The 20723-nt window shown below is 41.1% G+C and overlaps 1 protein-coding gene and 1 non-coding gene across 2 annotated transcripts in view; both read right to left on the bottom strand.

Moving 5' to 3' along the window:
• Positions 1–20723, bottom strand: part of KIAA2012 (KIAA2012 ortholog) — a 102849-nt gene that overhangs the window by 11355 nt on the left and 70771 nt on the right. The window contains exons 14-16 of the mRNA XM_036098612.2: positions 15463–15535; positions 2795–2885; positions 755–911 (exon numbers count right to left, since the gene is read on the bottom strand). Of these exons, the coding sequence (XP_035954505.2) occupies positions 755–911; positions 2795–2885; positions 15463–15535 (321 nt within the window). The remainder of the gene's footprint in view (positions 1–754; positions 912–2794; positions 2886–15462; positions 15536–20723) is intronic.
• On the bottom strand, positions 17120–17226 carry LOC118539780 (U6 spliceosomal RNA). The gene has a single exon (XR_004919331.2). It is a non-coding gene; the product is annotated as a U6 spliceosomal RNA (small nuclear RNA).

The following is a 20723-nucleotide window of genomic DNA, read 5'->3' as shown; positions in this document are numbered from 1 at the left end:
CCTGGGTGGCTCAGTTGGTTAAGCATCTGCCTTCAGCTCGGGTCATGGTCTCAGGTTCCTGGGATTGAGTCCTGCACTGCATCGGGCTCCCTGCTCAGCGGGGAGTCTGCTTCTCCCTCTCTCTCTGCCCCTCCCCCTGCTTGTGCTCTCTCAAATAAATAAAATCTTAAAAAAACACAAAAACCAAAAAACAATAAGATCTTTGAAAACATCCTTTGTAATAAATCAGTTATAGTGAGTAAATAACTTTCTGAGGTTTGTGAGCCATTCTAGCAAATTATCAAAGCTGAAGAAGGGGTTGTGGGAACCCTCCTTAGGTGACAACCTGGGACTTGTGACTGGTGTCTGAAGTAGGGGCAGTCTTGTGGGACCAAGCCCTTAACCTGTGGGGTCTGTGCTAATTCCAGGCAGGGTCAGAATTGATCTACATGACACCCAGTTGGTGTCCTTTGAGCTGGAGATCGATTGATGTCGGAAAAGACTCCACACATCCGGCGTCAGAAGTGGTGTGTAGGACAACTGAAGTTTCCTTTTAGTACCTTTGCAGGAATTAGAAATGGGCACCCCATCCTTCAGAAGGGTGCAGTTCATTGCGGGGGTGCAGGGCATGGTGAGTGAACCACAGACTGGATTTCAGCTCTCACTTGCCCCTTTGCAGTTCCCCTTGTATGTAGAGTAAGCAACCTGCACAACTGTACATGGTAGCCTGATGGGAGCAAGCTTTTGGACCAAGCTCCCAGATGTTTACACTTACACTGATGTTGGCTAGAGCCTGATGGTTGAACAGTCTTGGTTCAGCCCTCCCTTCTGTTCCTCTTGGAAAAGAAGATGCATCTATAGGACTCAACCTCTCTGGGGACTCGCGTCCTGGGCGTCTCCTGTGCAGATGGCGCACATCATAATCTTTGCCCCTTTAAGAAAGAGCAAGACAATGGGACCAAACATTATCAAAACCTCTTACGGACAAGGAAGAGGAAAAGTGAACATGGAGCCCTCGTTTCTGCGGTGCTATGATGGGCATTTTACACACTCGGTCAACTCTCTTTTTCCCGACACATTCCTGAAGAAGGGAGAATAGAAAGTTGAGTCTTCCCTTTTGGGGTTCTCTCCGGCTAAGTCCTCAATTTAGAGAGCAGAAAGAAATAGTCTGCCTCTCTGGGGCTGCATATTTATGCCTTTAGTTGAATGACATAAGGTTATCTAACTGAAATTCTTCTATCAAAGACTCAGCTGAAAAATAAATGACCTTTAAGAAAGACTGTTTTAGGAACATGCAACTATCCATCCATTCTTTTATGCCCTTTGAATTCTATTCTTGATCAAATCTAGCCACCAAAAGGTCAAGAGCTGTGTTTGTGTGATCCTTTGTAGAATTGCGGTCACTGAGTATCTGCCCTAAGGATAACGGACTTATGTTCTCTGGGTAAAAGGGTCCCTAAGAAACAGCCATGCGGGTTTCAGTAACAGCTGCAGCAACAGCTTCTGTGGGTCAGGCCTGGTTCTGGGCATCTTATTTTCTAGCTAAATCAGTATTATATTCACTGTGCTGTGCTAGTACAGGGCCTTACTATAGAAACGTGAGAAATATTTGTTGAATGAGGTAAATGGAATTTCCTGTAAATATATGAGTCTTTAAATCATTCAATGTCACTCTATAAAAACCCACAGAAGATTTATCCTTTAGAATTTAATGCTAAGAAAACATTTATTTCCCCCGAGGAACAGGTATGCTGCAAATGAGAACCACAAACCTGATTGTGTTGCTTCTTTTGTTTGTTTGTTTGTTTGCTTTCACATTCAGCAATCTCTATCAAATCTGAAAGTCTGATTTTTGGTCACAAAGACTATAATGACTTTTGTGTAGTGTTGGTGCTCTTTTTTTTTTTTTTTCCTGCTGGCTTAAAAATTTTTTTCTTTTTGGTTATCTCACCTTTTTCTTGGTGATGGGGTTGTTGTAAGTCATTTAAATCCATTGTGGGAAAAGCTGAGGTATAAAAGTTAAAAAATGGAATTTTTCAGAGAGCTGCCTCCGTACCAGATAGCGCCTCTCTCCCTTTGTTCCTAGGGAACAGAAAACCTTTTTGACCCAGGAGGGAATCCTTAGACCAGGAGGCAGGTGAGGGCAGGTTGTCAAGTCACTGATGCTCATGGGGGGTCACAAGAGGCTGTAGTTCTAGCTGCCACTGCCATGGGGCTGAGGTCAGGTGACCGGGGCTACTGGCCGAGCCTTGGTCAACGAGCTTGGGGTGAGCACATAGTGAGCACGTAGGAAGCACTTACTACATGTTAGCCATTTGTGTTAGTGTTATTGTTTATTTTACCCAGAGCTGAGTGAACGTTGAGAGGAGAAACCAAGGTTGAGACGACAGACTTCACCTTTCTAGGCATGTCTGTAGATCTCAGCTATATAGACAAACGGAGAAAGTGGTTTCCACACTGTTAAGCTTTGTTCTTCACCCACCCAGCCAAAGAATATGGTTGAAGGAGGAAACATATCACAATATAATCCTCCCCAAGAATCTGTCTCTTAGACAACAATTCCAGCTGTTAGAGTATGCGGTTGGCCTGAGAATCTTCATGCTTAGAAAAAACAGAAATTCAATTAATTAAAAACAAAGAAAAATGAGGGGCGCTTGGCTGGCTCAGCCAGCAGAGAATGTAATTCTTGATCCTGGGGTCATGAGTTCAAGCCCCAGGCTGGGTGTAGAGATGACTTTAAAACAAACAAACAAAAAACAGACAAACATGAAATAAAAGTGGAGCCGTCCACGTCATTACAACTTCGAACACTTACGTCTTTTGGACAGTATCTGACACAGGGGGCTGGATGTGGTCTGCCAGGGAAGCACCAAGAGGGTCAGGGGTCATACTCTTCAGCTCCTGGTCTGTGAAGACAAAGAGCATCCTTAACAGCAAAGGACAACAGACGATAGACAACAATCCCATACATGGAGAAACATCTACCTGGTTAGTAGTCAACAACATGCAAATTAGCACAATGAAGTATGTTATACCTAGAAAATTCTCAAATGCTGCATAAATCAGCGCTGGCACATGGCAAGTGACACTAAAATTAGTGGGCTCTTTGGGCAAGTGCCAGGACAGCATGTACCAAGAACCAGAAAAATGTTCCAGTCTTTGATCAGGAACCTCACTTCTGGGTATTTATCATGAGGAAATAATTCAAAAGAACAAACTTTTTGTCCAAAGTAAAAATTAGAAACAGCTCAACAATAGGAGATTGGGGAAACAATTCATGATGCATTAATTTGACATTTAAAATTATGGTTAAAAAGATAATAAGCAGGGGCGCCTGGGTGGCTCAGTCGTTAAGCGTCTGCCTTTGGCTCGGGTCATGATCCCAGGGTCCTGGGATCGAGCCCTGCATCGGGCTCTCTGCTCCGCAGGAAGCCTGCTTCTCCCTCTCCCACTCCCCCTGCCTGTGTTCCCTCTCTCGCTGTGTCTCTCTCTGTCAAATGGATAAATAAAATCTTTAAAAAAAGATAATAAGCAATATGGAAAATATGATATAAAGAAGTAAAAATGTAAACTATAGGATAGTGTGTTAGAACTCTATAAAATACATAGGTAAATGAATAAGGGCTGGAAGAGAAAACAGAAAAAGAAAATAATATGTTAAATTAGGAGGTCTATGTGTATTTAGATTTCTTCTTAAAACCCCAGTGTGGCTATAGCATTGAAAATGAAATTGATTAGAAAAAAACCAAACAGGCGTGCCTGGGTGGCTCAGTCGGTTAGCTGTCTGCCTTTGGCTCAGGTCATGAGACCAGGGTCCTGGGCTCTATTCCCGCATCAGGCTCCCTGCTCAGTGGGGAGCCTGCTTCTGTTTCTCCTTCTGCCCCTCCCGCTGCTTGTGCACGCGCTCTCTCTCTCTCTCTGTCTCAAATAAATATTTAAAAAAAACCTAAGAAAAAGTAGAAAAAGTGAAGTTGACTGCATTAAAATCTTTATAGGAAAAATAAATAGTATTATTTAACACTTTAAAAAACTTACCTAATTGTAAAATTTAAATAAGTATAATTTATCATATGCCAATTATCCCTCAATAAAGAAAAAAATATATTTTTAAAGATTTTACTTATTTATTTGACAGAGAGAGACACAGTGAAAGAGGGAACACAAGCAGGGGGAATGGGAGAGGGAGAAGCAGACTCCCCGCTGAGTAGAGAGCCCAACGCGGAACTCAATCCCAGGACCCTGGGATCATGACCTGAGCCGAAGGCAGACGCCCAACGACTGAGCCACCCAGGTGCCCCAAGAAAAAATATTAATACAAATAAAGTGCCTCAAACAGTGTTGGCACTTGGTAAAAATAAACAACAAGAACCAAAAAAACCTCACCCATGATCACTCTATTCACATACAATTAATGCAAATATTTTGGTGTATGTACTTCCATGCATATATAATATACACTCATTTTAATTGAATTAAAAAATAACATAATAATTTTAATTTACTTTTGTTATTAGAATTTCCCTTATAATTAAATATTCCTAAAAATTATTTTAATAACAGCATAGCATTTCATTGTACAGATGTACCATAACTGACTTAACCAAACATGTAACTTTTAAAATTCAGATTGTTTCAAATTTTTTATAATTAATAAGAACTTTGCATAACATATCCTTGAAAGGAATGTTTTTTATTATTAAAAGACCTACTCTTTGTTCACATCTATGATTATTAAGGGATATACAGTATTTAAGGCACAGTGTTTACTGCTAAATTGTTCCCCAGAAAATTTGTACTGATTTATACTGCGAAAATGTCATTTACTTCCTTCATTTATCACATGCTTATTGGTGTGGGAATTGTGCTAGGTGCTGGGAATACAGTGGGGAGTAGGATGGAAACATTAGTTTCCTAGTTTCAGGGAGCTTAAATTTTATTGGGGAAAATGGATATTAACACAAAATAAAACAAAACCAAAAAATAAAAAAACTTTTTAAAAGGAAGGCTCTAATATTCAGTATCTATTTCTCTTTCTCTTTGAGCAGTAGATTCTTCTGTGAATTTATTTTTCCTCAATTTTATTTATAGGTATTATGACTTTTTTTTTATTTGACAGAGAGAGAGGCACAGTGAGAGAGGGAACACAAGCAGGGGGAGTGGGAGAGGGAGAAGCAGGCTTCCCGCTGAGCAGGGAGCCCGACGCGGGGCTGGATCCCAGGACCCCGGGATCATGTCCTTGAGCCAAAGGCAGACGCTTAATGACTGAGCCACCCAGGCACCCCTGTATTATGACTTTAAAGAAGGATTGGAAAAGAAAAAATTCACCTGTCATCCTACCAACATCATTCCCTTAATCTACAGTTAATCCATTTTTCAGCAATCAAGTTGTCTGTGACACCCCCACTCCTTCCCAGCCCAGAGGGTCTTTGTTACTTGAGTTTTCTTTCTGTCATTCCCAAACTTTAAGGGTGGCATCTACTGTCTCACACATCAACCTCCCGATCTAGCAGTGGGGTCAAAATTGTTAATGTACAGGGTGGCTGGGGAAACTGGGAAGGTTGATTGGGGTGGTACCTTGGAATTTATTTTGTTTTGGATCATATGTAATATTAACAGGGAGCTGGAGCTGATTTAAATAGCTTCATGATAAGGGGAACTCTTGAGTGGGGGGGGGGGGGAGAGGGCGGTTCATTCCCTAACATGGCTGGCTCAGTAAAAGCTGTCTCACTGAAGACATTCACGACTCCTCATAGCTCTTTTGAACTTTGGGACAGGGCACTACAGGACCAGCAGAGGGCGTATTTGTATTGACCAAAACCTGAGGTCCTACGTTGGTGTAATTTCACCATATTGATTAGAATTGAAGCTCTGCCAGTTCTGGGAGGTGGATGGTAGAAAAGAGCTCCCCACCCCACTCTAGTATAATAACCTGATATTTGGGAAGTACTGGAATAAACTAAGGCAGTACTTTAATAGTGTATAACTTTTAACTGCTTTTAAAAAATCTGTAAAGTATTTTAAGAATGCAGAGTACAGAAAAGAAATACTGTATAATGAGCACCCATGTACTTACCACCCAGCTTTGTGAATCTTAACATTTTGCCATATCTGATTCACATTTTTTTCTAAAGAAATAAAACATTTCAGATACAGTCTAAGACTTCATTGTATCACATACAATCCCATTTCTCTTATTCTCTCTCCAGTGGTAACCACTCTCTTAAATTTGGTGTTTGTCAATTGAACACACTACCCCAAAACACAGCACCTTCGCATATTAAATATTTCAAGCTGAAGGAATTTGAGGAACAGCACGTGAAGGAAGGATTCTCTGACCACCGCACCCTTCTCCCCTGAAGCAGGTAATAAGACCCTCATTGGGGTGCCTGGGTGGCTCAGTTGGTTAAGCGTCTGCCTTACGCTCAGGTCATGATCTCAGGGTCCTAGGATCGAGCCCCATATTGGGCTCTCTGCTCAGCAGCAAGTCTGCTTCTCTCTCTCCCTTTGCCCCTCCCCCCTTGTGCCCTCTCTCTCAAATAAATAAAATCTTTAAAAAAAAAAACCCTCATTTGAGAGGTGCCCCCCACCCCCCCGGGAAAGACGCATCCTTGTCTCTGAAGACGGAGAAACTTCAAGAGGAATCCAAACAAACAGGACTTATTAAGTTTCTCCCAATTTATTACCCTTAACTCATTCCCTTTAAGTCCTATTATACTTGCCCACAACTTTCCACTCTTCATCAAACCTAGTATAAAAATACTCAGGTTTGGGTGTGCCTGGGTGGCTCAGTCGGTGGAGTGTGCAACTCTTGATCTCGGGGTTGTGTGTTTGAGCCCCATGTTGGGTGTAGGGATTATTTAAAAATAAAAAATATTTAAAACAAACACTCAGACTTAACCATTTCTTTGGGTCCTCACTTTTTTTTTTTTTAAAGATTTTATTTATTTATTTGAGAGACAGAGTTAGTGAGAGAGAGAGCACATGAGCAGGGGCAGAGGAAGAGGGAGAAGTAGGCTCCCTTGCTGAGCAGAAAGCCCAACATGGGGCTCCATCCCAGGACCCTGGGATCATGACCTGAGCCGAAGGCAGATGCTTAACCAACTGAGCCACCCAGGCGCCCCGGATCCTCACTTTCTTATGAAGACTCCTGTGTCACATAAAAATTTATGTTAAATATATTTGTGTGCTTTTTTTTCTCTTAAATTTCTCTGTGTCAGTTTAATTTTTAGGTCCAGCCAGGGACCCTAGGAGGGCCAAGGAAAAGTTTTTCTTCTACAGTGTCCTCAGGCATATGTTTATATCTTCGCCATGTATAAATGCACTTATAAACAATGTATACTATTTCACACATTAAATCTTTATATCAGTAGCATCATTTATATAACTTTTGCAACTTATTTATTTTGCTTAACATTTTGTTTTTGTGATTAATTCATGATAATACACATAGTTTCCCTTCATTTATTTTAAGCTACTGACACTATTCCATTGTATAAACATACCATAATTTATTTACCCGTTTTGCTGCTGATGGCTGTTTTGATTATTTCCAATTTTTTTGTGATTACAAACAATGCTGCAATGAACCTTCTTGAGTAAGTCACTTTTCATACATGAAAGAGTTTCTCTAAGGTATACATGGGAATAAAATTGTTGAGTTGCAAGGTATATGCATCTTCAATTTATTGGATATTTCCAAATTGCTCTGAATTTCTAAAACTCCATATCCTCATCAACAATGGGTGTTTGCGTAGGGCGCCTGGGTGGCTCAGTCATTGGGCATCTGCCTTCGGCTCAGGTCATGATCCCAGGGTCCTGGGATCGAGCCCCACCGGGCTCCCTGCTCCACAGGAAGCCTGCTTCTCCCTCTCCCGCTCCCCCTGCTTGTGTTCCTGCTCTCGCTATCTCGCTCTCTGTCAAATAAATAAAATCTTTAAAAAAAAACAAACAATGGGTGTTTGCGGACTTTTAAATTTTGGCTAATCTGATATATATCTGATATATATATGAAATGATATCTTTTTTTTAGTTTGAATTTTCCTGATTAGCAGCAAAGTTGACTTTTTTTACATGGCCACTTACTTAGGCTTCCTCTTCTGTTAATTGCCTGTTCATATCTTTTAGCCATTTTTTACTTGGGTTGATTGTCTTTTCCTTCTCTATTTGTAGCAGTTCTTGCTGCATTTTGATATTAATACTTTGTTGGTTTTATGCACTACAGATATTGTCTTCTAGTCAAAGATTTGTCTTTTTTTTTTTTTTAAGATTTTATTTATTTATTTATTTTGGTAATCTCTACACCCAACATGGGGCTCAAACTCACAACCCCGAGATCAAGAGTTACATGCTTTACTGACTGAGCCAGCCAGGCACCCCTGTGATGTGCCTTTTAACTTTGTTTTTGCTGTCTTGTCAAAAACTTTAAATTTTAATATGCCCAGAGTTGTCAATAATTTTCTTTATGGTTTATGTTTTGAATCATGGGTAGGAAATTTTTTCCTTTCTCAAATTCATAAAGATATTCTTCTATATTTTCTTCCAAAAAAGTTTAAAACTTTTGCTTTTTCAGGGGGGTTGGCTCAGTCAGAAGAGCATGAGACTCTTGATCTTGGGGTTGTGAGTTCGAGCAGCACGCTGGGTACAGAGATTACTTAAAAATAAAATCTTAAAAAACATTTTTTTTTGCTTTTTCAAAAAATACGTCTGATATTTTGTGAGGTAAAGATTTAAAAATTGGATAACCAGTTATCTCAAAATTATATACTGAAAAATAGATCATTCTTTATACTTTTGCCATATATTGTTTCCATACATGGGTGCATTTATTTCTGGATTCTCTATTCTCTTCTGTCTGTCCCTAAGCCAATATCATATGGCCTTCAAGTGATTTTTGATATTTAATATTTTTGATATTTTAGTATTTGGCCTCTTTGTTTTTCTTCAAAATTTTATTATTTTAGGCCCCTTTATGAATTTTGGGATCAACTTACCATGTTGTACCAAAAACCCAACTGGGAATTTAAAAAAACCGTAGTTGCACTGAATTTGTAGATTAGGGAAAATTGTCACTTTCCTATTTGTGAACATTATATACAGCATTATATAGAACATTATATTTATTTTGGTCTATTTTCATTTAATTTAACAAAATTTTATAATTTCTTCAAGAAAGTCTCACATACCTTTTTTACATTTATTTGTAAGGTATATATACATCTATACATATATATGTTACATTTAAAAATTACATTTATCCTGCCTTCCTGTATAAACTGTACCAGTGGATAAGCAGTAGAAGAGGAAAGTTCTTTTGTTTCCTTTGGTAGGAGTTTTCCAAGTTATGAGTGGAGAAAGAACAACAGAATTTCAGATTTTAATGAACAGATCTGTAGCTGCTGGCCTCGCAAAGAGAACAAGTGAACATTATGTGTCCTGATGGAAGAATACAATGCCTTCCAGAAAACAGTCTTGCTAAAAGGAAAAACCAAACCTGAATCTGACCAGGTCTCTAGATCCTAGTACTAATTTTTATTATGGGGAATATAGAAGACAGAGAAACACATAAAACTACACCATGAGGAAGCAAGAGCAAAATCTAGATTGTGGGAAACTCTATAGGACAAGTGACTCAATTTCCTAAAAATAAACTAACAGAGGGTAAAAAAAAAAAAAAAGAAATGGAGGGGAGCCTATAAATTAAAGGAGACATGAAGGCCACAACAACCAATTGCAAACAAACAAACTCTAAAACAATTAAAATAAATTATGAGACAATTACAGCATTGAAAAATGGAATATTCAATTATATTAAAGAATAGTTCTAATTTTTAGGTGCAGTGGTGGTATTACAGTTATGTCAAAAGTGTCTTTTCTTGGGGCGCCTGGGTGGCTCAGTCAGTTAAGCGTCTGCCTTCGGCTCAGGTCATTTCAGGGTCCTGGGATCGAGTCCCACATCGGGCTTCCTGCTTCTCCCTCTCCCTCTGTCTACCACTCTGCCTACTTGTGCTCTTTCTGTGTCAAATAAATAAATAAATAAAATCTTAAAAAAAAAAAGTGTGTTTTCTTGTTTTTTAGAGATATATATACTCATGTGTATAGGTAAAATGACATAAGCCTGGAAAATTTGTTTCAAAATAATACAGAAGGGAGGAGTTGGGGATGTGGAATTCTTGTGCTGTTCTGTTTATCTTTGTGTATGTTTGGGGTTTTCCATAATAACAATGATCTTAAAATTGCATTATAAATTGTGCTTTATGTTTTGACACACTATTGTTTCTCCACAAATGATTTTTATGTGTTGATCTATATTTAGTAATCTTGCTGAATTTTTGTTTGTCTTTTAATAACTTGTCTGTAGAGGCCCTCAGATTTTCCATATAAGTAATACTATTGTCTGGGAATAATGACAGTGTCATTTCCTCCTTTCTGTCCTTTGGTTTCCCTACCGTGCTACCACAATGTTGAAATAGAAGCAATGACAGAGGGCGTCCTTATCCTAGTTCTTTCTCTCAAGAGAATGCTTTTAAAGTTCTACCATTAAAGTGTGATGTTTACTGTAAGTTTTTGGTAGCACTCTTTATTAAAATCAGTAAGTCTTCCTCTGTTCCCATTTTAGTAATTTTAAATCATGAATGGGTGAATGTCATAAATTTATTTTTCCTTTTGTATCTATTGAGATGACCCTAAGGTTTTTCTCCTTTAACCTCTTGATGTGAATTACATAAACAGACATTCCCATATTAGACTATCTTTGAATTCCTGGGATAAACTGAATTCAGTCATGAATTCAGTACACACACACACATATACATATATATATACACACACACCATATATCATAAAATACTATATATTTAAATATAAGCTTAAGGACTTGATTGGCTAATATTTTACTTAGGAATTTTGCATCTTTGACATAAGTGAGATTAGATTGGTCTGAAAATTTCCTTTCTTATGTTGTCCTTGTTTCTAGTTTCTTTTTTTTTTTTTTTAAAGATTTTATTTATTTGAGAGAGAGAATGAGACAGAGAGAAAGAGCATGAGAGGGGAGAGGATCAGAGGGAGAAGCAGACTCCCTACTGAGCAGGGAGTCTGATGCAGGACTTGATCCCGGGACTCCAGGATCATGACCTGAGCCGAAGGCATTCGCTTAACCAACTGAGCCACCCAGGCGCCCCTCCTTGTCTCTAGTTTCAACTGCTTTCTGGTTTTGATGAATTTGGGTCTCAAGTCAGATAGAAGCTTTACTTCCTGGAAGGTGAAGAGAATTTTCAGGATCAAGGGGCAACAGCTGTATTCTGGGATTCTGGGGACTTCCCTGGGGTTTCCATTCTGGGTTAAGTGGAATGAGCCAGAAACATTCTTAAGGACGGACCACTTCCTACCATGAAGGAGGACTTTGAAATACTTTCCAGAAGCAAAAAATAAAGCAGTAACAGAGAGCGTAGGTCAACCAGGCTGCTAAGAACTTGCAGGTTATTCTGAGCCCAGTACTGGGGCTCTAGACCGCAGAGCCTGGCCGGGTACGGAGACTGCGTAGGCCTCACAGGGAGCAAATCAGGGAGAAAGGAGCCCCGACTGACACCAAGTGGCAGCCTTCTGCAGGGAGTACCACTTTCCAGGCTGTAGAATCTGGGCAGTGGCACTGTCCCAACTCCTGGGCACACACTTCTGATCTATTTGTTCTACGGCTTTAAGAGAAATTTTTGCAACACTGGCTACTCCTCACTTCTTTGCCCAGGCTGGGGAGTCATTATATTTGCTCCCTCTGGAGCTGTTTATTGCTGGAGTCAGGAACTGCCCCTGAGGAAAGGCCTTCAAACCTCGCCTATAGCTACTGGGCCAGTGGGAACTGGGCGTCTACAAGGCAGCAGTGGGCCCAGCACTGATGTTTTCTCTCCTGTCCTCAGGGTGAGGAAATGTAGAGCCAGCTCCCACCCTGCAGAGAAGGGTAATGGCAAAAGGGGATGGCAGAGAGAAGGAATGGGGACAGAGCTGTCCTACCCCTTGCCTGCCAGCTTGGATGTTTCCATGAGAGAGAAATAAACCTTCCATCTTATTTGAAGTCACTTTATCTTGGTCTTTGTTAGAATGCTTATATCAATATCCTAACTACTACACATCCATCTCTTGAATGAAGCTCTGAGCCTTTTATCCTGGTAGAATAGAAATGGCTCACTGGTTTCTAAGGGTTTCTATAAGACCTGCCTTTTGTCTCCCTCCCCCCACCATTGTTTTAGGCTACTCATTAGGGACCCCCTGCACCTCATGCAGGGCTCTCCAAACCTCCAACTCCTCCTAAGAATATCTAAAGTTCTGCCACATTCTAAGGGGTTACATCACTATTGCTCCATAACCCTTCACAGAATGCAGAGGCCGGTAACACTGCTTCGTTCAGACTGGCTCTGCTGCCCACGCTTGGCCTTAAGTAAAAAAAGGACTTACACAGAGGACTCACTTAATCAATCCCCAAGATCAAGCCCCCCTGTCACTGAGACTGATCTAGAAAGTAATCATCATGTTACCAACTTAGAACCGGTCTCTGCCGACAAGGTACAACTTATGGCTACTAAATTAAGGTTTTTAAGAAATAGACGAACAGCTAGCTTTTAGTGAGCAGGTACTGTATGCCAGGTACTCGTATACATTACACGGATTAGCTCCTTTATCTCTCAGTCACCTCATGAGATAAGGAGTATTAATACCTCCATTTTACAGATGAAGAAAAAGATGCCCAGAGTTTAGTAGCGTACTCAAGGGCATGCAGTTAGTAAGTGGGGAAACCAGGACCCGAACCCAGAGAATCAGACTTGCTCTCAGTGCTCTTGATCACTGTGATTCTGCCTAGACAGTACCCTCCACTCCTTCCACTCCCATTATTTTCAAAAGAACAGATGAAATCGAGTCGCTGCTAAATTTAGATAAATAAATTCTAGAAGCAAGGCCCAGGGCAGTGATTCTCAAAGTGTGGTCCCTGTGCCACTAGCCTTAGCATCACCAGCAACCTTACTAAAATTGTAAGTTCTATGACCTCAACCCAGATCTAATCAGAAACCCTGGGGACAGACTCTCAGGTGGTTCTAATGCACACTGAAGCTTGAAACTGCTGGCCTAGGAAAGAAACACGAATTGAATTTTTATTCTTTCTTTGGGCCGTGGGGGTAGGGAAAAGAGGTGGAAAGGAAAGTTTTGTACTTAACACGAGCAATTTTCCAAACCCTCTTTGATTTGTCTGGTGAAAACTTGCATGCAGTAATCTCACCGAGTCTGAGACTCAGGGTGTTCTCAGGGGAGATAGCACTGGCTCACTGCTCATCATTTAAATATGAAGATCACTACTTCATTTAGTGTAGGAAAAAAAATCCTGGCAATTGGATGTAAGACCTATGAGGGGAAGAGCGATTCTTAAATAGTTAAAAAAAAAATTCCTTGGCATGCCGTCTTGTTTTCCTTCAAAGATTTGAAATCCTTTTTAAACATTAGCATTTATCATTCAAGACAGGCAAATGCCTTCTTTAATTTTCTGCAGTGATATTTCACTGCATTAAAGACTGTCTGGATAACCTTTATGGAACTCAGCCGGAGCCCGTCCCTCTGTCATGAGACAGGAAATCTGTTTCAACTGACTTGGTCATTGCTTAGATTTGGCCATGTTCTGCACTGCCTAAAACCTCCATTGCACTTGGCCAGGATCTTGGAGGCTCATCAGTGTTCACATTCTGCATATGTGACTTATGATATGAAAGGTCTGAAGACTGGAGCATGTTTCCTTGGCTACTGTCACTCAGCTTTGAAAATGGAGGGGGTGGGAGACTTATTTTAGCAAAAGCTCTGCTTAAAAGCTTGACCAAACCCAGAAATTGGACTATCATAATATTTTATTGTCTGATATGCAGAAGCAATGAAATCTTTAAAAAATTTTTTTTAAAGAGGGAGAGAACATGCAAGCTGGGGTGGGGGGGGGCAGAGGGAGAAGGAGAGAGAGAGAATCTCAGGCAGGCTCCACACCCAGCACAGAACCCTATGCGGGGCTTGATCCCATGACCCTGAGATCGTGACCCAAGCCAAAATCAAGAGTCCTATGCTCAACCGACAGAGCCACCCAGGTGCCCCAGCAATGAAGTCTTTCAAAATGAGTATAAAAGTTATTTTTGTCTAGAATGTCAACTGAAAGAAATAGTAAAATATGTAAACAGAAAAATACCAAGTTTAGGGTGAAATCCCAAATCCATGACTTCGCACATTTATCTCTAGTGAGCTCTCACAATCTCCCTCACCTCATGGGTTCTAGAGGAGATAGGAAGAGTCCTGGTGTCATTTCACAGGTTGATAAACTGTGACCGTGAGAGGGTAGACATTTAATCATTATGATATCCAAGTCAAGACTAATATTTGTGAAAGGGCTACTATCTATGAATCACTTCGTTTATTTCTCATGCAACCTTATGAGGGGAGTACTGTTTTCAGCCTCAGTTAAGGACACTGAGGCACAGAGGGGTTAAGGCAGAGGTAGTCCAACTGCAGAGCCCATGTTCTCCACTCAGCTGCCCAGAGCTGCTGTTACTAGCCTACATAGAGTACCTTATGTGAACCAAGCAAGGCACCCCAGGAGAAGGGCCGAGTAGGAAAAGGAGCCCCCACTGCGTGGAGACCCCCAGTCCTGAGGTGCTTGGTTTTGGGAGCAGAGCACAGGCCCCTATTTGCTCCCTCTGCTGGATGCCTTTGTACAGCAAACAACAAACAATTCTTTCTGGCCGGCACTGTGTCCACCCCTTGGGAACACAAGAGTCTCTCACATATCAGTTTCCACACCTGCAAGATGCAATGAGGATAAAGAACAGTCCTGCTGCCTGGGTCTACCCAACTGCAGCATCAGGCAGATGCACAGGTGCCCTCAGGGAAGAGATTAGAGTCTAGCTCAGAGTCTGGGAATATGAACTGTGCCAAAAAGCCCAGTTCTGGGCCCAATATTTCCAGAATCATCATTATTAAATGCAGCATCATTTTTGGAGGAAGCCACACTCGAACAGCTCTGGCCACTCAGGGTGGTGGGGCAACAAGTTCTGGGTCTCTAAAGACACTGGTCGCCCCCTCTGTTGGAATATTAACCCTCTAGGCAGGGAACCTCAGCTCCTGCTCCTGCACATCGGAGCCCGTGTGCAAGCAGGAGGAACAGAGAAGTGGAGGTGCTTATATAGCCTTTTCATGATGCCCCAGAGTCTCCACTCTCTTCCATTAATCTGCGGCCTCTGGCAGGAAAGAAATCTTTCAGTAAGTCCAAGGATATAAAAGTACGTTATCATCAATTGGTTGGTGATGCACTAAGAACCATCAGCATCTGAACTCAGCACTTTGGCATGTTTTCTGACTTCTGGCCCTGAGAGGAAATGGAAGGGTCATTCTGCATTAACATCTTTGAACCAGTGCAAACCTCATCAGACAAGTATTGTGATAAGATTTAAAAACCAACCCAGCTGTCTCTACCTTGGGTGTCTTGATGATTTTCTCCAAGGGGTCCTTCTGGTTCTTCATGATCATCCAGTTCATCTCCATTTTCCTATGAGGTTAATACATAATAAAAAAAAATACGTAAGATAAAATAAAGGTGAACACTCCTGTGGTCCATGCCCTTTGGTAAAAGGAAACCCAGTTTTCTTCGTTGTTTCTTCTCCTTCTTTGTCAGCTTATTTTAACTTTCAGTGTCCAAGAAGTCTAGTACTGGTGTGAAGAGCCCTAAAGAGCCGGGTGGGCTTAGCTGTGGTGTTGAGCACTGGTGGGGTCTCAGTTGTACTTCTCTTGGGGGGGGGCTGACCCATTCATGTGCACAGTGCTCCACGCCTGGCATTAACTGGGAGTGGGAAGAAGAATGCCACAGGCCAGCCAACTCACAAAGGAAGCAAGGTACCTCCAGGGACTTGATGGATGACTGGGGTGATGAGAGCAGACACTGAAAGAATGGGAAGGGTGGGATGAATCAGAATCCAAAGGCCTTGAAGGTAGATTAAGGTCTTTGGTCTTTATCTTGAGAACACATGGAAGGTACTGAGGGTCAGATTGACCTTTTGTCGAGTTTCCAGGATTACCACGGATTGGGTTTCTTATCACATCTAATCCCCTCTTCCTTCTTTCTCCCAGTCATACAAACTGCGTGCCATCCACCATCTAGAAATCTCCGTAACAGCGGTTCTCAACCCTGGCTGCAAAGTTAGAATTATTTGCGGAGCTTTAAAAAATCTGATTTCCAGTCCTGACCTCCAAAGCATAAAATCAGACTTTCTGGAACTAGGGCAATTTTAAGGCTTCTTGGTTGATTCCAATATGTACCGGGATTGACAGTCACTGTTCTTCTCTAGACCGACCATTAATAGAAGAGCAGTTTTTGGTAGCCAAGGTGATGTGGCAGGTAGAGTCAATGACTTAAGTAAAGCCTCATGTGTCCGATGAAGCCAGCTCTTGGCCTTTGTCCCTTGGATCTCTGCTGAATCCACATCTTCATTTCAGCTACAGAGAAGGAACTGGATATGGAGAGCCCTGGAAGTCTCTCCTAGGACCAAAGTTCCTCAATCTTTAGTGACAATCAGTTTTTCCACTTTGTTATCAAATGCCCAAGCTGCTTTGGGAAGAGACAATTAATTATCTGCTAATTTGTTTGACATTCTCTTCTTACTCTATAGCTTTTTACCCTGCGTGTTTCTCATTTGTCGGCTTCGTGTTTGTAGCCAATGAGATAGTCTGACATAAAAGAGCTGGAGCTAGGGCTGGCTCAGTTGGAAGAGCATGTGACTCTTGATCTCAGGTATGTGAGTTTGAGCCATACATTGGGCATAGAGATTATGTAAACAAACAAACAAACAAACAAATGAATCTGTAAAAAAAAAATAGAGCTAGGGCAGGTAAATAATTTTCTTTTTTTTTTTTTTGCTTTTTAAGTTTTTATTTATTTATTTTTTAAGGTTTTTTTTTTTTTTTTTTTTTTTTTTTTTTTTAGTAATCTCTATACCTAATGTGGACCTCAAACTTATGACTCTGGGATCAAGAGTCATATCATACTCTTCCAAATGAGTCAGCCAGGTGTCCCCTAAGTTTTTATTTTAATTCCAGTTCATTAACATACAGTGTTATATTAGTTTTAGGTGTACAAAAAAATAGGGAATGCTTCATGAATTTGTGTGTCATCCTTATTCAGGGACTGTGCTAATCTTCTCTGTATCATTCCAATTTTAGTAAATGTGCTGCCGAAGTGAGCACAGTAATTTTCTTTCTTTTGCATTTCTCATTTTGGAGACAAAGTGGATTTAGCCTTGGTACAGTAAAAAAATTCATCCCTAAATAAATGGAAAGGTTTTTTGAAAAATTACAACAGGAAAACCTACCTCAGTCTCTGTAAACTGCTAAGTTATGAGAGTAGAAAAGAGATAAACTAAAAGACAAATTCCTGTTTATAAGTCCTTTTAATCTAACAGGAAACTGGATTAAAAGGAAGAAACAAGCTTGCTCCTTTGGAAGAATTTCAAAGACAAGAAGGATAAACCTTCAGTCTTAACAATATGTAGCTATGAGCCTTCAGTGGCAAGAAATATTTTCATTTCGCAGATGGGGAGATGGAGGCAGAGAGAGTCAGGACTTTTAAAGAACCTTCTGGTGGGTCCCTGTTAGAAAAAGAAGTAGTCTGAATTTGAAATTCTGTCTGTTGCTAGAAAACTATAAAAAAAACCCATCATGTTTAAATATATGAACACACGTGAGAAGTGACTTATACCTAAGGCCATTCACTGCAACAGATTTGAAACCACCTAAAAGTGCTACCATTTGAGGACTAGTCAAATAAATTATGGTAATTCACACAATGGAATATTACACAACCATGAAAAGCATCTCTTTATGAATTAACATAGAAAGAACTCCAAGCTCTATTAAGTAAAAAGATGTAAGGCTCTGAACAATGTGTATGATATTACAGTGTGTATAAAATATGTCTGTGTATTCCTCTACGTGTGCTGGCTTATATATGTGTACCACAGGTCAGGAAGGACACACAGGAAGCTAGCAACAGTGGAACCCGGGGGGAGGGGAGCTGAGAGACATACCCTTTCGTACTTAAATTTTCAAAGACTGAGTATATTTCAAATTCAAAATTTGAATTAAAAAACTAAAACTACTAACATAACATTGTATGCCAACTATACAGCAATAAAAAAAAAAAACTAAACCAGGAGCACCTGGGTGGCTCAGTCAGTTAAGCATCTGCCTTTGGCTCAGGTCATGATCTCAGGGTCCTGGGATCGAGCCCTGCGTCAGGCTCTTTGCTCAGTGGGGAGTCTGCTTCTCCCTCTGCCTCTGTGCTCTCTCTCCCTCTCAAATAAATAAATAAAATCTTAAAAAAAAAAAAAAAAACCTAAACCAAATAAAATGCAATTTGTCATTTTTAGTATGAATTACAAATGCAATGACTAAACCGTGATTGAAGCACATAATAACACTTGGTGAGTGAGCGAAACAAACTAAGGACTGAAAATTCGATCCCAGCTTGGTTATTCTGGCCAAGTCATTTGCTCTTCGTCTGTTCCTTCAGCCCATGAACACTGATGGAGTGTTGTGTGCCAGGTTGTGTGTTAGGCATTGGGAGCACAAAGCTGAAGGATCTATTTGTAAGCAGCTCACTGACTTGTGGAGAAACGACATAAAACTTCAGCATTGCAATGCTCTGATACATGTTGTGACAGATTATGACAGGTTTCTGCAGGACCTCACAGGAGGTGAAGCTAAATTAGTCTGGGGAAGGCTTGTTTACCACGGGACGTGGTGCTAAGTCTTGCAGAGAAGGGGGAGGTAGGGTAGTTCCCGGCAGAGGAAGCAGCCCGTGCTGGTCAGGGGGTGGTGTGGTGTGGCTGCTTTCGATATGGGCCAGATCTTGCGGGTTGCAGGATGGAGTTAAAAAAAAAAATGGATTTATTCTATCTCTCTATTTATAAAAGAAATACATCTTTGATGCCATACTTTACCAGAAGGCCAATGGGGACATGGTAAGAAATTTCAAGCAAACCAGTGAGAGGACTGAGCTGTATTTAGAAAGAGCACTGGCAGCAGTGTGGTATTATAGGGCTGGGGGTGGGTGGGGATAGTAACAAACACTTTGTAAACACAAACTGCAGCACGGAAACCAGACCCAAGACAGTTGCCTGAGTGGCTGAGGTGCAGGTCCTGCAGTCAGGCTGCCTGGAGGCCTGACTCCCACACTTGATGCCTTACAGAGCATGCGACTTACTCAAACCCTGAGCCTCAGTGTCTTCAACGGACAGGGGCTGGGGCCGGTGACCTGCAGTTCTCATCTCTTGTTGGAGAATCTTCCACTAGTCTTGCCCACTACCCTCACGCACAGAGCCCCATCTGAGCTTGGTACTTTTAGGCCCACTGCAGGCTTTCATGAGGAGCTCCTGGAGGACGGAGGAGCGTGGGATGCAGGAGTCAGAGGTGGGGCTCCAGTGGGCCAGCAGCCAGCTACACGACCTGTCTCTGCACCTCACTCTCTCCATCTGTGAAATGGGAGTAAATACTGTACAGGCTTCTTCTTGAAAGACTTATTTAGGAAAATACATTTGGAAATTCTGTGTAACATGCCAAAATACATGCATCTAAAGGACTAATTTCAACAGCTTCTTAAAAACGGAAGAAAATCAGTATCTAGAGGCACCTGGGTGGCTCATTCGGTTAAGTGTCTGCCTTCAGCTTGGGTCGTGATCCCGGGGTTCTGGGATGGAGCCCCGCATTGGGCTCCTGCTCAGCAGGGGAGTCTGCTTCTCCCTCTCCTGCCTCTGCTTCCGCCCAACCCCCCCAACTAGTGCTTTCTCTCACTCTCTCAAAATAAATAAATAAATAAAATCTTAAAAAAAAAAAAAAAGAAAATCAGTATCTTATTTAAGAGTTTCAACTTCAAGGTAGTACTTTTCTTGTGTATTATAGAGATCCTGCACGTTTTCTTTAATAAAGAAAATCGATTTATGAAAATCATCAGGTACCTTGTGTTATTAAGATTAAAATATATTATTAATTCTCTGCTCCTCTCCTAGGTTCTGAAGCCAAAGCAAAGATGTACAATTAAATTCTTCACAGGAACAGAGTAGACTGACCGCGTCAAGATCGGGTATTATGGGTTTTGTGGCTTTGAATCCTAGCGCCCTCTGCTGGCAGCCGCGTCACCAATCGTCAGCTCATTTTACCAGCCCGGTTTCCTCATCTGTACAGCAGACATCTCAGGAAGCGGGAGGGAAAATGAAATAAAGTTCTAATATGGGCCTGGTCCTAAGCAGGAATCAATGAATGTCTGTTCCTTTCTCCTTTATGAATTGAATCTTTTGTAGGTGTGAACATTCTTTGAAGATTATTATTTCATGTAACTCTTACCTCACCTGTTGAGAGGCAGCTATGGAGGTCCCAGTGTTACTATTTTCATTTTACTAAAGAGGAAGCACAGACCCAGAAGCGTTACAAGGTCACTCATTTGGGGTCTGCAGTGAGGCTTTATGGCAGATGGTTGAAAACATGGGCTCTGGAGCTGGGCTGTCTTTATCTTGTTTCTGTCATTTACTAACTGTAGGACATTTAGGGAGTTACTTAGCCTCTCAATGCCTTAGTTTTCTCATCTGTAAAATGGGAAAATGTTACCTATTTCTTAGATTCGTTTTGTGAATTAAATGAGTTCTTGCATGTAAAATTTAGAACAGAGCCTGGCACAGAGTAAGTGCTCA

The sequence above is a fragment of the Halichoerus grypus genome, chromosome 4 (assembly GCF_964656455.1).
Source record: "Halichoerus grypus chromosome 4, mHalGry1.hap1.1, whole genome shotgun sequence".
NCBI classification, from domain to species: Eukaryota; Metazoa; Chordata; class Mammalia; order Carnivora; family Phocidae; genus Halichoerus; species Halichoerus grypus.
The sequence above is the reverse complement of the archived record's forward strand: the minus strand, read 5'-3'. Positions and strand labels throughout refer to the sequence as shown.